The sequence below is a fragment of the Uranotaenia lowii genome, chromosome 1, assembly GCF_029784155.1.
Source record: "Uranotaenia lowii strain MFRU-FL chromosome 1, ASM2978415v1, whole genome shotgun sequence".
Taxonomy (NCBI): Eukaryota; Metazoa; Arthropoda; class Insecta; order Diptera; family Culicidae; genus Uranotaenia; species Uranotaenia lowii.
The window spans coordinates 134,945,158-134,959,437 of NC_073691.1; the positions used below are offsets into that span (position 1 = coordinate 134,945,158).

Here is a 14,280-nt window from a genome sequence, read left to right on the forward strand (position 1 = left end):
ATTGGTGCAGTTCTCATCGATGAATTTTTGCTCAATAACCTTTTCGCCTCGGCGACATCGCCATCTTTCAGTGGACATCCGATTGTAGTTGCTAGTTTTTTCACTGTATCCATTGTATTCTCCTGCGCGCTCGTCGGTAATCCCAGCACGATGGCATTTTTCTCCAATGCTGATCTGTTGGCTTTATCCAATTCGGTTTCTAATTTATCCACTTTACTAGCCAAGTCGTAATGCTTCTGTTGCCATACATTGACGGTGTTCTTCAGCTTCTCATTATCGTATTGCATTTCCTTGATAGCCTTTCCAATACTTTTAAAATTCCCTCTAAGCTCTTCAAATTTGCTCGATAGAAAATCTTGAGATTCTTCAATGTGCTTATTGGTTTCCATCAAACTATCAACGACTGCTCTGGTCTTGAGTAATTCGTCCCGCACTTCACTGCGAACAGATGACTGGTCCTCCTTGATCCCTCGAACGTACTCCGTCAGCTTGCGAATATCGTCACTAACAGAATCGGCACGATTCACTGCTTGGGTGACACGGGTGAACATGTCGATGCACTCCGGAGAACAGAAAAACGGATTTTTTTTCGTCTTTGCAATGCTATTTCCATAAATTTTTTTACAGCGAAAATGTACTGATCGATGACAGTGAACGCACTCAATCACTTTGGTTGAATCTTGAACAAGACTTTCGCATATGAAGCAGAAAATATTTATTTCATCTTCCATTGTGTAATATTTTCACTTTATACGCAAATTTTTGATCAGCAGTGTATCACACGAAAATAAAAACAACCGACTGTGTCAGATACCGGGAACGGGTTCAACAAATGAGGTAGAATTCTGCGATAGACTGGTGACAGAAATCGTTTGTTTACGATAGAATAAGAACGGAGTAAGAAATTTTTCGTCGAATACTGCACCGAAATCCGGTAAAATCCAAGTCCTGCGGCAGGTCCGATAGCTGTTTCCAGGTGGGCGACAGATTGCAGCGACTACCAGCCAAAATGGGTACAACAAGCGATACACCAGGTGAGTTTTTCAACTTTATCGAAAGCTTTTTGGGAGGAGCGTAAACCAAAGCAAACGTCTAAAACCACAGTCTTCTTCTTTTTCGAACAACAACACAATGTTCACAATGAAAAGTAAATTAATTCTGTAATTTGGAAAAGGGAAAAAAAAAATTTCCAAATTTATCTACACATGAAAATGAATGGTTTATTAACATTTCCCGATGGAAAAATGAAATTTTTGACTTTATTTTGAACTGTGTCGGTTTCAACCAAACTTTTCTGCTGTTTTTGGCGACAAATTAAGTGAAACGATTCGATTTTCAGTACACGTTTTTTACTCAAACCCGATCGAAAGTTTTAATTACTATGCGTTCCATGGCCGTAGGAACGATGGGGGGGGGGGGGGGGGTTTGGGGGTAAACCCCCCTTATGAGGATTCAAAACAGTAAGCGAGGTATTCTACTCTACACTCAAAATTTTAAATTCAAAACCAAATTATGATAATAGAGTAAGGGTTATAAAAAGTAACAATCTTAACTAAAAACTTATGCCGAAACCTCAAAAATCCATCCCAAAAATAGAATTCTTCTACATTCTTTCAAAGTTTTCTTACTTGTTCATCGAAATGCAGGTCTCAATATTAAATTTTGAATCAATTAAACCCATTTCGGAGGTTCTGATCCCATAATTTCCGTAACCGAAATTGTATTCCTATTTTCGTATTTTGGATTCTGTATCCAGTTCATGATTCTTGATTTTCAGTTGGAATAATCGTAAGAAATTAGAAATCATAAGCTGCTTTGAAATCTTGATTTAATCTCGGTTTTGCATTTCATACAAATTCAAATCATACTTTTCGAGATCATTTTCAATATTTTGGTAATAGTATTCCGAGTTTAATTCTTACACAAAATTCAAAAATTTTATGCTTCGAAATGGCAATCCAAAATTGAAAAGTCAGATTCAGATGTACCAAAGATTCATATTTTAATTCTGATTCACAATACAAATTAAAAATTAATATTTTTTTAAATAGTGAATTTAGATTAAATTTGAACTACAGAATTTTAATAATGGATTCATGAATGAGGGCTCTAAAACGTGGCTAATATAAAAATAAAAGTGCAGTTTTTGAATTCAGGTTCAGAACTCAGATTCAAAATTAAGAAAAAGGTTTATCTTGTAAATATATTTTATTATCAACATAAATTGTTGAGGAATTCAAGAAATTATGAACTCAACATATTGCAGACCAAATATGAGATATCAAGTTTTTTTTTCGTTTGCTAACAGTGTGCTGAACATTAATCGACAAAAAATTTGAGAACTTAAAAATGCTCAATTTGTTTAATTTTGTCCAGGGTTTTCGAAGATGTAGAATGCCGAATTTCGGTGTTTCTAGTTATAGATTTCATCGTGGTCCTTAATGTGTTAAAATTGCTTGTAAATTCAATTTCTAGATTTCAATTTTTTTTAAGCAAAATAAGTTTCTGAACAAAAATAAAAGCTAGAATTTCTTCATCTAGTTCTTTGTTTCATTCGAAAAACACAAATTTTATGTAAAAAAAAATCATCCACAAGATTTTCATTATGGAATTGATTCTTTATGAAAAATATTTGCTGTTATGGAAACATCCTAAAAAATCTAAGCAAAATGTATATTTTTCCAGTGTATTGTTTAACAATATTAACACATGAAAAACACCAAAATTTGGCATTTGATGTTTCAGAAATCAGTTTTTTTCAAAAGTCAAATTTCATATTAAAATCAATAATTTAGTTCAAGTTTGCATCGAGGAAACCCTAAAAACTTATGATTTTTATTTCTTCCTTTTTTATTTTTGAAAATTTGATATATTTTCATCAAAGGTTAAAATCGTTAAATTTGCAAAATTGTTTGGAAGATTGGGCTTCTTTGATTGAGTATAGAATAAGTTTTGTTTTTAAGAACAGGAAGACTCTCCTAAAAAAAGATTATCTTATGCCCAAATCAACTAAGTTTGATCTACCAGACTCTTGAACAAATTCAAAGGTTTAAACCATCGTAAACCATCGATGGAAGCGAATTAAGCTCACCTTTTTTTTCTTTTTTTTTTTTTTTTTTTTTTTAAAAGACATACACCGTCTTAGCCGATTTAGGCTTTACAGACTGAATAAATGACGCGGACAACTTAAGATTAACATTTAACACCCAGTACCGAGATGGGAATCGAACCCATGCCATCAGTGGACCAGCGATTACCGTCTTACCACGCTAACCACTCGACCACCGAGACGTACAACAGACCTTTTAGGCTTAGGACCAATTTTCTAAAGTTACGATTTAAACGAAAACTTTTGATGCCAAAGTACTTAAATATGAATAACCATATAGTTACAAACATAATTTGCTTTTTTTGTGTTCGAAAATTGTTGGGCAGAAAATCATATGTAAATCTTAGTCACCAACCCCCCCCCCCCCCCCCCCCCCATGAGTCGGTTCTTTCTACGGCCCTGATGCGTTCTAATGATCATTTAGGACTAAGCAAAGAAGAAGATCGACATATCAAATCATATCATCATCATATCATGCTAAAAAGCCTATCAAGCAAACGGAGCCAAATGTAGAACAAAAAATAATAAGTTTGCAAAATATGTTTCTACGGCAGTTCGGAATCCCTCCCCACAAAAAAAGTCTAAATTTAAGATTTTACACCTTCATTGCATTTTCTCTATGAATTGCAATTCGCATCTCAAGTTAAAGCTCTCGTTTTAAAAAGATATACAAATATAACAAAATTTTCAATGAAAAGAATGAAAAAACAAATAACATTTTCCAATCATTTGGAGACCTCATAAGCTCATTTAAAAATTTAAAGCCATGTCAATATCTTCATGATAGGTACAAAGGTACTGATGCAATACTTCTCTGATATTTGGTAAACTATGAATGATTGTTAAAAAAAATATTTTCGGAATTTTGTCATTTATCGAGTAATTATCTGTTAAAAAGGGCTAAAAATACTGCGTTTTTCTAAAATCTAGAAAATTGCGCCTTAAAGTATGCAATAACAGTTGGGTAGAAGACATACTTTTACAATTTTCTCTTTCTAATACTTACAAACTTTTATCTTCGGAAATTATTAGATTTTTGCATAGGGTCAGAGCACTCTTAATAAGCAATCAAGGTTCCTTTAGTAAAGGATCAAGTCTACTGTAACTTTAAAAATATCACAATTTTTTTAGTCTCACTAATATGCTCCTAGCTCATCTACGAGATCATATATCGTTCTAGCTTTTGGAGCATTTTAACTTGAAATTATACGCTGTCAGAAATTGCAAAAGACGGCCAGTTCTCTCTTATATATTGAAATGGATACGTTTTCTATGTAACACCATCACCTATAAACGGACGGTCGGAATGAATTGAAATTCGGTGTCCGATGGTTTTCCGGGTCAGTGATGGTTTATATAATAGTTTCGAGAATCTCACTTTTTATCAAAGGGGGGCTCCCATACAAAATCATTTTGAAATGGGACACAGCTCGAACAATTTTATGACGATTTTCATGAAAATTGATTCACGAGAACGAAAAAGTTAAAGACGTGTAGATGAAGTGAAACATTTTCCAACGATTTTCTTAGTAAAGGCTAAAACGAAGATTACCGGGTTAGCTAGCACATACATATTTTCAAATTCTGGCTAAAGCGATAAGAGTTTACGAATTGGACGATATTCGACTCCTTATTCATACATACTAAAAGAATTCTTTTTAACGAATAGTCACCGTTGATTATTATTTTTATGATGGTTTAATGGCATTGCGGTGAATTTTTTACTTCGAAAATTCTTGATAGAAGAATTACAGATTGAAATTAAATGACGGATAGACAAAGCAGATGCTTAATAGAAGAAAATTGAAAGATGTTGAAAATGAGCCAAGAGCATATTTTTATGGAAAGCTTCAAAGGTGCGTTCTAGACCCTTTGTCCCGCATCAGTTGAATGGCTGAGAGAAGTAATAGCGAGAGGCGCAATTACGTTCACCCATACATCCAACCCGATGGATTGGCAAAGCACGTGCTTCCCAATTGGACAAAAAGTCTAGACCGCATGGCTCTGGTGAAGCTTTCCTATTGCTGAGCCAGTTCAAGCGATGTGTTATGGTTTTTTCAGATTCCGTTTTTATCGGCAGCGCTACTTATTGTTTTCACGCAAGTACCGTAAACGTCCCTACTTTTGCCAACTATTTTATTTTTTGAACTGTATTTGAAATATTTACCCCTTATTTAACCCTCCCAAAGCCAAATGATTCTATTCTTTTTAACGAATAGTCACCGTTGATTATTATTTTTATGATGGTTTAATGGCATTGCGGTGAATTTTTTACTTCGAAAATTCTTGATAGAAGAATTACAGATTGAAAAAAATTGAAAAAATAAAATAGTTGGCAAAAGTAGGGACGTTTACGGTACTTGCGTGAAAACAATAAGTAGCGCTGCCGATAAAAACGGAATCTGAAAAAACCAATAACACATCGCTTGAACTGGCTCAGCAATAGGAAAGCTTCACCAGAGCCATGCGGTCTAGGCTTTTTGTCCGATTGGGAAGCACGTGCTTTGCCAATCCATCGGGTTGGATGTATGGGTGAACGTAATTGCGCCTCTCGCTATTACTTCTCTCAGCCATTCAACTGATGCGGGACAAAGGGTCTAAAACGCACCTTTGAAGCTTTCCATAAAAATATGCTCTTGGCTCATTTTCAACATCTTTCAATTTTCTTCTATTAAGCATCTGCTTTGTCTATCCGTCATTTAATTTCAATCTGTAATTCTTCTATCAAGAATTTTCGAAGTAAAAAATTCACCGCAATGCTATTAAACCATCATAAAAATACTAAAAGAATGCAAGAGAGCACAAGTTTTTTTTCTTTCAACGCATGCCAATCGTTGCCAGCGACAATATTTGCTGCTTCTGTCATTGGACAATTCTTGCAAATACACTATCTAATTTTAAGCAATCTGTTTGCACTGCTGGTCACAGAGAGAACAACAAAGCTATTTTCTCACTAGATCCATGCAGGAGAAAAAAAATGAATGAAATCTGCAAACATGGCGGACTTTTAAAAATATCCGATTTAAACCATTTAATCCGACTTCGAATAACAATTTTTCCAACATTGTACTTGCGTTAGTTAGAGTTATGATTCGTAGCAACATTTTAAATGGCTTGTGTTATCATTTTTAATGTGATTTTATGTTTGCTAGAAAGTATCCTTGAAAATAGGATCGAGACTCCTTCAACTAGAAAATAATCAAAAAAATTTACACTCTTCTAATTTTTGTAGCATAGTTATTTGAAATTCGATGTTGGCAGAATATCTATTTTTTTTTTAATGGATATAATTATACTATGAAAATGGGATCAATTATCCCCGTTCTTCCCTAAGCATTTCCAATGACCTAAGTTTAAGAACACAGTTCTGTAGCTTCTGGTGTAGAGTTATGTATCATAAACGGTGTAATTTAAGTAACATATTAAAAATTAAGGTTTTATTATATTTTACTAGCTGACCCGGTGTGCTTTGCTACACCTTTCAAAAACAAATGATATTTTCGGAAATTATTCAAATTTTTATTGTTTTATTGGCATTATTTTGTATCAGATTATAACATAATTGAAAATCAATTGCTATGAAATGAGAGCTGCAGCTGGAGTTTCGAATTGCAATACAAAGATGACCTAAACTAATTTTCTGAATCTTGATCTATAAGTTCTGATAATTTTGACCTGTTTTTTAAGCTTCGCTCTGAAAAAGGAGGGTCTCAAATTAATATTATGCAAACAATCTAACTTATAAAATATGGTTGTTTTTGTTTGATAAGTTCTGGAGTTTATGCTAAAAACTGATAAGAGAGCCCCCTTGTCCTTCCCATCATCCCCTGTTGATAAAAATCTTTCCGCTGATAAAAAGGTGGGGCTTCCATTTATAATAGAAACATTTCTCGTATCCAAATACCCTCACATGCCAAATATGTTTCCATTAGCTCGATCAGCTCTCCAGTTATACTGAAAATTGTAAGGGAAACCTCTCCGTTATCATTCACCTCTTTGAAGGAGTGGAGGGTACCAAATATTCATGGAAGCATTTCTTGTACCCAAATATCGTTCCATGCCAAATTTGGTTCTATTTGCTGTTGTAGTTTTCGAGTTATGCAGTGAAAATTGTATGAAACTCCCCTCCCTCTTTCATTTCTCCCCGCTGTAAGAAGGAAGGGGTCTCAAACAATCATTAGAACATAACACGTTTCAAAATTACCGCCCATGCCAAATTTGATTCCATTTGTTTAATTTGTTTTTGAGTTATGTAAAAAATTATAAGAGAGGCCCCTCCCCCTTTATATCTCCTCACTGGACAGATGGAGGGGTCTCAAATAATCATAGAAATATTTTTCGTATCCAAATACCCTCCCATGCCAAATTTGGTTCCATTTGCTTTATTAGTTTTTGATTTATGTAAAAAATATGAAAGAAGCCCCCCCCCTTTCAACAGAAAGAGGGAAGGGTCTCAAATAATCATTGAAATATTTTTCGTATCAAAATACCTTCCCATGCCAAATTTGGTTCCAATATCTTGATTAGTTTTCGAATTATATGAAAAAATGTAAGATAGCCCCCCTCCCCCCTTTCTATCACCCGACTGAGAGGAGGGAGGGGTACATTATATTCATTGAAATATTCCCCGTTCCCAAATACCACCCCATGTCAAATTTGATACCATTTGCTTGATTGATTCTCGAGTTACGCAAAAAATTGTCTTTTGTTTGGGAGGCCCCTCCCCACCTTCCTGTTTAGGGGAGGGGTCCCAAACTATAATAGGAACCTTCCCCGGCCTCTAATACCCCCACCTGCCAAGTTTCACGTAAATCGGTTCAGTAGTTTCTGCGTCTATAGGGAACAGACAGACAGACAGACAGACAGAAATTCATTTTTATATATAGGGGAGAGTGGGGATACTTGATCCCCTTTTCTTATTTTCACCATATCTTTCTGAAAAGATTTAGCAACTCGCCGTCTTTGACGTTTTCTGACAGCTTGTAACTTCAAGTTTCTATGCTCCAAAAATTAGAACGATACTTGAACCCGTTGATGAACTAGAAGCATTTTCGTGGGAGTAAAAAAATTGCGATTTTTCTGAAGTTAGGGGAGACTTGATCCCCTATTGAAGGAGACTTGATCTTTTATTCAGGAAGCAATAAACCTTGTATAAAAATCTAATAAAACCCCAAGATAGAATGTTAATTGACTATTTTGGTCATGTTTGTTCTCATTTCACAATTTATAGCAGACATAAGAAGAAAATTCTATAACTTTGTCTCAACGCTAATAACATTGCATACTTAAAGGCGCTATTTTTTTTTAATTAAGAGAAAATTAATTATTTTTGCTCTTTTCTTCAGACAATTGTTTGATGAATATTAGTTTTTGGATAAATATTAGTAATTTCGTAATCAGCAATCATAGCGATCAATTCAGAAGAAGAATATGCCGTTTGGAAGGGGGATCAATTGTACCCAACTCTAGGGGATCAATTGTACCCATAATCAACATTTTAGGAAACTTTTTCTGGAAAAAGTTGAGAGTTTTCCATTGCATTGAAGATATGGCATTATGAAGTTCATTTTACGCTCGAACGATTGATACATTGGAACAAATATTTTTTTCATAATTTTCCCATGTAAGGAACATTTTAAAGTGATGAAAAAAGATCTTCAAGTTACATTTTGTGAAATTTTTCAAACAAAGTTCAATTACTCAAACAATTATTTTGTTAAAAATTTTTAAACTACAAGCATTGTTATTTTGCTTATTTTGGCACATTTTTCTAGAACATTTGATCTTTGTAAGACATTCCAGTTTCGAGATATAGCTAAGGAATCAACTATCCCCAGGGATCAAGTATCCTCACTCTCCCCTATAGATTGGGTGTTTCGATATTTTCAGTTTTCAGTTTTACAATTTTTGTATGTCTTGTAAGCATTATCCAAATATTTCTTCGTGTAAAGGGTGATACGGTTAAAATTTGGTCACGGGAAAACTCGTGTAAATCGGTGATGGTTTATTTAAAAAATCAAATTAAATTTCTTTTTCAAGTTTAATTAGTATAAAATTCAGAAAAAATATTCAGTTAGGCTTCCGCTTTTCCAAATCCGAATTGCCAGGCCTTACGCTTAACCCCTGCCATCAGATTTTGTACAGCCACCTTGTCCACTTTCTTCGCTGCAGAAAGCAAGTTTGCCTTGAACTGCTGCTCGTCCTTAGCAGTTTTTTTGATCATCTTTAGGTTCCGCTTGACAATAGCCCAGTATTTCTCAATTGGGCGGAGCTCTGGCGTGTTGGGAGGGTTCTTGTCCATGGGAACCACCTGCACGTTGTTGGCGGCGTACCAATCCATGGCCTTTTTACCGTAATGGCAAGACGCCAAATCCAGCCAAAACAGTACGGATCAACCGTGTTTCTTCAGAAAAGGCAGCAGATGTTTATTCAAGAACACTTTCACGTAAATTTCTTGGTTGACAGTCCCGGAAGCTATGAAAATGCTGCTTTTCAGATGACCAAATTTTGACCGTATCACCCTTTATCACCATTCAAAGTTATTAAAACATGAATAAAGATTTTTCTATTTATCAAAAATATTTTTTTCAGTAGGTAATTTAATGTATTCAATAATGATTCGAAATTGGATGCATAGTTTCAAAAGTGTGTTTAGTTTTTGGCAATATACGTTTAGTTGTAAATATTGAATTTAGACATTTAAGAAAACTCATTATAGAAATGTAGGAGAGAGGTTTTTCTTCATTTCTTTGAGAAGTACCATAAACAGCATTACAATATCTTCGTAGCAACAAACAAACGCACTGTTTGAATTTGACTAACGACTGTTTAATCGTTAGCGCAGCGCAAAACAGCTTGGGAGTTTCGTTTTCTTTCCCGCGGCACAGAAACTAATTCATACAGGCTGATACATTGAGCAGGTAAATATTCCAGCTGAGCTCTTCGCTGTTATCTTGCACCGATGATGATGGAAACCAATTTTCCGTCTGATGATTTTGAGGTCGCGACTGCGGATCACTTTCGACTATGCTGGGAAGGTTTCATGCGTGCGATAGGAAGTTTTCCTGGTACTAATCGGTATTTTGGGTATATTTTTCTCCTTAAATCTGGTTCATTTACTTTTTTTAGGCATAATGGAACTGGAGTTAATTGTTAGGAAAATGTTTAAGCATGCGTAGTTTGGTGACACGATTGAACTCTATAAAAGATGATTGTCAATAAGGTTTCCGAAATAATCGTCAATGTGTCGGTTTCCGCGAAACATGTAGTGTAGTTTTTTTTAGTGGTTCTCTATAATATCGTTTTAAAATGATACCCTTTGTGATAGTTCTGATTTTAGGGAACGCTGTTACTACTTTGAATTGCATGGTGATAAACGCTACCGAAGAAAGCAGAAGCTTGGCCAGTGAGCTGATCGTGGATCATGTTTCAACAATGACCAAGTTTAGAGATTGTTTCAATTCAGTTGGCCTAGTGGAGTGTTTCAAAAATGTTGCAGTTCAAAGTTTGAACGATTTTATGGCGAGCGACAGGGAAATCCGCCTGTCCAGATATCTTGTGGTGAAGAAAAATCCCGACTTTCTAGCTTCCGATGTTGACGAAAGGGCGCCAACGGATTGGCACGCGATTGTGGCCAAGATTCGGGACTTTATCAGTTCGCGTGTCTTTCAATTCAGCCTGGTAATCCCGGAAGATCGTTCTTTGGCTGAAGGCCGTGGCAAGAAGCACAAACAGAAACAACAAGGTGGAATGTACATGATGGGTGGTGTTGCTTTTATGGCCATGATGGCCCAGCTGGTCCTGGGGAAGGTTGCCATGTTAGCTGCCGTTGCTCTGATTATGGCCAAGATAGCGCTCATCTTTTCCACTTTGGTAAATAACCTTGGCTCGATTTTTGACTCAATCAAAATGTCTCAAGGTGGAGGCCATCGATATCACTGAAGATGGTAAGCCGAAAATCCGAAACAGACAAATGACAGATGGTATTTTGTTTGCCTTCTTTGCAGAACGGTTTCAAAAAAGCAGCCAGCGGCGGAGGAGGCGGAGGGGAGCACGTGGTTTACGATCATTCCGGAGGACACGGTTCCGGTGGATGGCAGCGAAGCATCGACCCCAAACGCAAAGATGACCAATACGAAGACGGAGGTGATCTCGCCTACAGACGAAGGAGACCAGACTACGACTACAGAGACCCATTGGAAGGCGCATGACGATTTAAAAATTTAGTACGAAAAAATAATATTTAATTTCTGTTTATTGAAATTTAACTTAATAAAAAAATTTAATTTCTTACTTTCTCATACTGGTGTTTTGATAGTTGAAAGGATTTGAGTCGGAATTCTTCAGAATTTCTCCAAAATGACATATTTCGTTCATGTTGCTAATAAAAAAAACGCAAGATTTCTTGCAAATAAATTACAAGATATTCGAGGCTAGAGTGTTTAGTGATAATTTCTTTTTTCGAATGTATATAACTTTATCATTTTTCGACCGCAGTCATACTGTCAGAGGGCTTTTGGAAACATTTTGGTTGCTGGCCTGCACAGCCGAAACTACGGGTTCCTCGTATCGTATTGTCAATCCATCTGCTGTTCTTTGAACCGAAACGCCCGTTTTCCAAAAGAAATCGTCTCCTATCAGCATTTCGTACTTCATCGCATCGTCAGGAACAAAAAGAACAGCCACTTCATTTGTAAATCCGTCCGATTGCCTCCGTTGCAGTTCCCAGTACTCTGCACTCTCCTCCACCAAAACCCTTCAGAATGGAAGTATCCGTTTTAATATTTAACAGTAGTTTCTTTGCGATTATTTCTAAGATAATTGTCCTTTCGCTACCCAGATCTATGAAAGCGCTGATTGGAGTATCCTTGATGATGGCGATCTTCTGATACACCACATTATTTATTAGGTGGTTGTAGAGAATATTGATGGATAGCGTTAAAGTAATAAAAAAATAGATAAAGATATTAATGTTTATAATGTTCATAGTAATTGATATAAGAATAACAAAAATTTGAATAAGGATTTCAGTTGATAAAAAAATTGCGTATTTCGTTATTGATGGTTTATCTCTTAATAACCGTTTGAGCAGTTCTCCCTGGGAGAGAGGAACGCTTTAGAATTGAAATATGACACAGAGTTGGAGAGCGAAAAAGAGAGCAAGTGAATGTGAATGAGAGAAGCTCTCGTTAAAAACTATGTAGAGTTTTCGAATCGGCCGAGAACGAGGCTTTGCGGTTAGGAGTCAGATTGTAAAGAGTTGTAAACGAGTAAAGTTGTGTTTAAAGTTTGTGTTAAAAAAATCGATAGGTCACGACAATGGCGTGGTTGCGACTCCCAATCGGTGTTTACGGCCAGTTGTGCTTTACTGTCTCAGGTCTTGTGTAATTGTGAATTATCGAAAAAAAATTAAAATGAAAGTAAGAATTTGTTAAGTGCGTTGTTCGAAAAAGGATATATGTTACTTGTGCCGAGAAATGAACTTACAGAAAAAATACGTTCTTCAGTGGCCGACAATGTAAGTAAAATTTTGGAATGTCTTATCAAATGAAACATGCGGTTGTAAGTGGATGGCATTTTTGCGCTGAGATGCACCTGTTTAGAAAAGCAACTGTGGGTTCGATGGGCGTTCAAGCAACTGAAAACTTTGAACGGAACCATAACAAATTTCGAAAAAGTTTTATTTGGTCAAAAGCGAATTGAGTTATTGAATTTTTATTGAAATCTCTTATGTGTGTAGTTGTTGAAGGTAGTTTGATTAATTTTGTGTTTACTGATTTTGAAGGAGAAATAGTTTGAAACCAAGGAGATGTAGAATGTGGAAACTTTTCTCGGAATTGAATAATCTAGTTTTTCTTACCATTTCATTTTTGTTTGGTGTGATTTATGGTTGTCCTTAAATGACGTGGTTTTCATGGGAAAATGAGCGAAATTTAAAAAAAAAATGTTTAAATGTATAAAACTGGGATACTTTAATTATAACTTAATCTTAATTTAAGCTTACTCCGAGAAAAACGAAATCAATTAAACGGTTAAAAAAAATGTTTCCTGAGAAAAGCGAATGTTATAATCATTGGATTTGTATATTGGTTAAATAAATTAAAAAAAAAAGTTGTCGAATGAGGTTTAATAATGTATTTGTTATATTGATCTAAAACTTGAAATATCTCAAAACGAAGTCCTGCTTTGGGTGAATCACAGTCCCAAACAGGTTGAGATAGTTGAAATGAACTCCTGGTTTTGGGTGAATCACAGTCCCAACAGGTTAAGTAGAAAAAAAATGAAGTCCTGTGTTTGGGTGAATAACAGTCCCAACAGGTTCAGTTGAAAAAAAAAACTAAAATAAAGTCCTGTTTCTGGGTGAATCACAGTCCCAAACAGGTTAAGATAATTGAAATAATAATGAAGTCCTGGTTTTGGGTGAATCACAGTTCCAACAGGCTTAGTAAAAAAAAAATGAAGTCCTGTTTTTGGGTGAATCACAGTCCCAACAGGTTAAGTAAAAAAAAAAAAAAATAAGTCCTGTTTTTGGGTGAATAACAGTCCCAACAGGTTCAGTTTAAAAAAAAAAACTAAAATAAAGTCCTGTTTCTGGGTGAATAACAGTCCCAACAGGTTTAGTTCAATAAAATAAAAACGAAAATAAAGTCCTGTTTCTGGATGAATCACAGTCCCAAACAGATTAAAATAATTGAAATGAAAATGAAGTCCTGGTTTTGGGTGAATCACAGTCCCAACAGGTTAAGTTAAAAAAAAATGACGTCCTATTTTTGGGTGAATTACAGTCCCAATAGGTTCAGTTAAAAAAAACTAAAATAAAGTCCTGTTTCTGGGTGAATAACAGTCCCAACAGGTTAAGTTAAATAAGATGAAAATGAAGTCCTGTTTCTGGGTGGATAACATTCCCAACAGGTTCATTTAACAAAAAAAAAGTCCTGTCCTAGCAGGTTGCATTAGTTGACAACAATGATCTTAGTTAAAATTAAGTTTATCAAAACGAATTCTGTTCTTCAATAAATAGTCAATAGTAAAGAATTATGAGTCATGAGTTTTTAGATAAGAAAGAGGAATGTAGAGTGGAAAAATTAAGATTCACGTATAAGGAATCAAGAATCAGAAGAGTCAACAATCGTATGTCAATGACCAAGAATCATGAGTTTCATATCAAGAGT

At 35.3% G+C, this 14,280-nt stretch overlaps 1 protein-coding gene across 1 annotated transcript; it reads left to right on the plus strand.

Annotated features, from left to right (window-relative positions):
• Positions 1-1,009: 1,009 nt before the first annotated feature.
• Positions 1,010-11,319, plus strand: LOC129737952 (uncharacterized). The gene is made up of 3 exons (XM_055729124.1): positions 1,010-1,034; positions 10,449-10,981; positions 11,116-11,319. The coding sequence occupies exons 1-3, from the start codon at positions 1,010-1,012 to the stop codon at positions 11,317-11,319; spliced, it is 762 nt and encodes a 253-aa protein (XP_055585099.1).
• Positions 11,320-14,280: the final 2,961 nt, after the last annotated feature.

Coding starts and splice junctions, on each gene's coding strand:
- LOC129737952 (XM_055729124.1), top strand. CDS start 1,010: ATGGGTACAACAAGCGATACACCAG. Junction 1,035..10,448: donor TACAACAAGCGATACACCAG/GTGAGTTTTTCA, acceptor TTCTGATTTTAG/GGAACGCTGTTACTACTTTG. Junction 10,982..11,115: donor CGCTCATCTTTTCCACTTTG/GTAAATAACCTT, acceptor CCTTCTTTGCAG/AACGGTTTCAAAAAAGCAGC.